The 1687-nt window shown below is 39.5% G+C and overlaps 1 protein-coding gene across 1 annotated transcript; it reads right to left on the bottom strand.

The window, feature by feature from the left end:
• Positions 1 to 738: 738 nt before the first annotated feature.
• Positions 739 to 1660, bottom strand: Tsp_06055a (conserved hypothetical protein; the record flags this gene model as incomplete). Its single annotated transcript, XM_003380292.1, has 3 exons — positions 739 to 822; positions 937 to 1068; positions 1172 to 1660. Coding segments are annotated over 3 exons (705 nt in total), but the record flags the coding sequence as incomplete, so codon positions are not given.
• Between the last annotated feature and the right edge of the window lie 27 nt (positions 1661 to 1687).

The raw sequence follows: 1687 nt of genomic DNA, 5'->3' as shown, positions 1-1687 counted from the left end.
TTATCGAGCATTTAATTTAGATATTTGTTAAATAGCGTAACTGGATGTAGATCATGAGTAATATTATTTAAATGAATTTGAGTGGCTTTCCGCATTTGAACGTTTTCACGTCCCATGCCTTGTCGAGTTGAGTTTAGGGTTCATTTGCGGAAAGAGAAATGGTTGAATAATTTGTCGATCATTTCAAAGGACAACAATTTTTGAGCATAGTGAGTTGGTAGCACCGCTGTAGTTGCTATAGTTATTAGAATAAGCAAATCATTTGAGAATAGCAGTGCATGGTTAGGAGGAATGTGAGATAGGGCGGTGTGCAGGAGTTGGACAATTTGGACAATGGTCATGAAAACTTCTTCTTAAAATGCAATACGTAACGGTATGTTTGTTAGCAAATACAGAAGCAAGGAGTAATGAAAATCGTAACGTTAAACTTGTACAGTAAATGCAAATAAATGTGAATAGCTTTAAAAATAAAATTACCACAGTTCAAAATAATAACGCTTCATTTGCAAATTCCAAACAACAAGGTTTTACTTTTCAAAGTGATTAAAAAATGATTGCACCCACCAACATGGAAAAGTGAACAAGCAAACGAGAACAAACAAATAAATAAATAAAACAAAATTCGACATGCAAAGCTGATGCAGTGCAAAACAGAACATGAAAGAGTAACTGAAACAAACAATGTATTATGTATACCGCGCATGTAAGAAGAGAGTCAGTTTATTTATTGTCAGTGTTTCAGCTTTTTCTTTCCTTTTCAGCTTTCATGTTCTGCATTTTGTTCCGATTCTTCAGTTTCATTTTCTTGACAATTTTGCAAACCTGCACAATAGTGCAACATCAACACAGCCAAACCCTATAAATAATCAATTACAATTTACGATTACAATTTTAATGCTAATAATAATAAATAATAAATAGCCAAATACGACAAACCTGTAACGTCTCGTCCAATTTATTCAACTTTTTTTCCAATTTTTCATCCGGAGCAGATAACTTCTTCTGCTGTTGCAAAAATTGCAATCGCAAATTCGATACTGCATTGATTTCCATTTGTAATTTGTCAATCTGAAAAAGCACCATGATGCTTGAAAAACGATAATAAATCGACTCCGGTAGTTCTGGATCATGAATTATGAATATAATATATATATATATATATATATATTACTTGTTGATTAATTTTCGCTTTTCTCTCTTCCAGTGGTATGTCGGAAAATAGGTTCTTTCCCGTAAGCTTGGCTGCCCGAATAACGTGCTCGTTGTACGTGCCGCATGGAGTGTACAGAATGGACGAAGTCACCGAATCGTTCGGATCATCGCAGTCGCCGGAAGCCAACGAATTCAGCAAGTTGTTGTATTCGTCATTCGACGCCGACTCTCCTTCCAAATCCGCATCCCCCGTCAGCAGCTTCATCTCAAGCTGGCCATCGGTGGACCTCTGCTGCGACTTGTCCGAGCTATTTTTCACCGGCGCCCTGTTGAAGCGCAGACTGGCACGGTTCAATTTTATATTAGCCAAACGCTTGCTGACCGCCGACTGGACACTGGCCCTTGTAATCCCGGTCCGGGATAGCGGCGCCGGCGGCTTCTCGTCCACCAGGGGTTTCGTCGACGTAGGTGGCCCGGTCCGTCCCCTCCTCGGCAACGTGCGTCGTAACTGTCACCACTGAATCTTTGCCGTCGC

This window comes from Trichinella spiralis (genome assembly GCF_000181795.1).
Source record: "Trichinella spiralis strain ISS 195 chromosome Unknown Scfld2, whole genome shotgun sequence".
NCBI lineage: Eukaryota > Metazoa > Nematoda > Enoplea > Trichinellida > Trichinellidae > Trichinella > Trichinella spiralis.
This window is presented reverse-complemented; position numbering and strand designations above follow the sequence as displayed.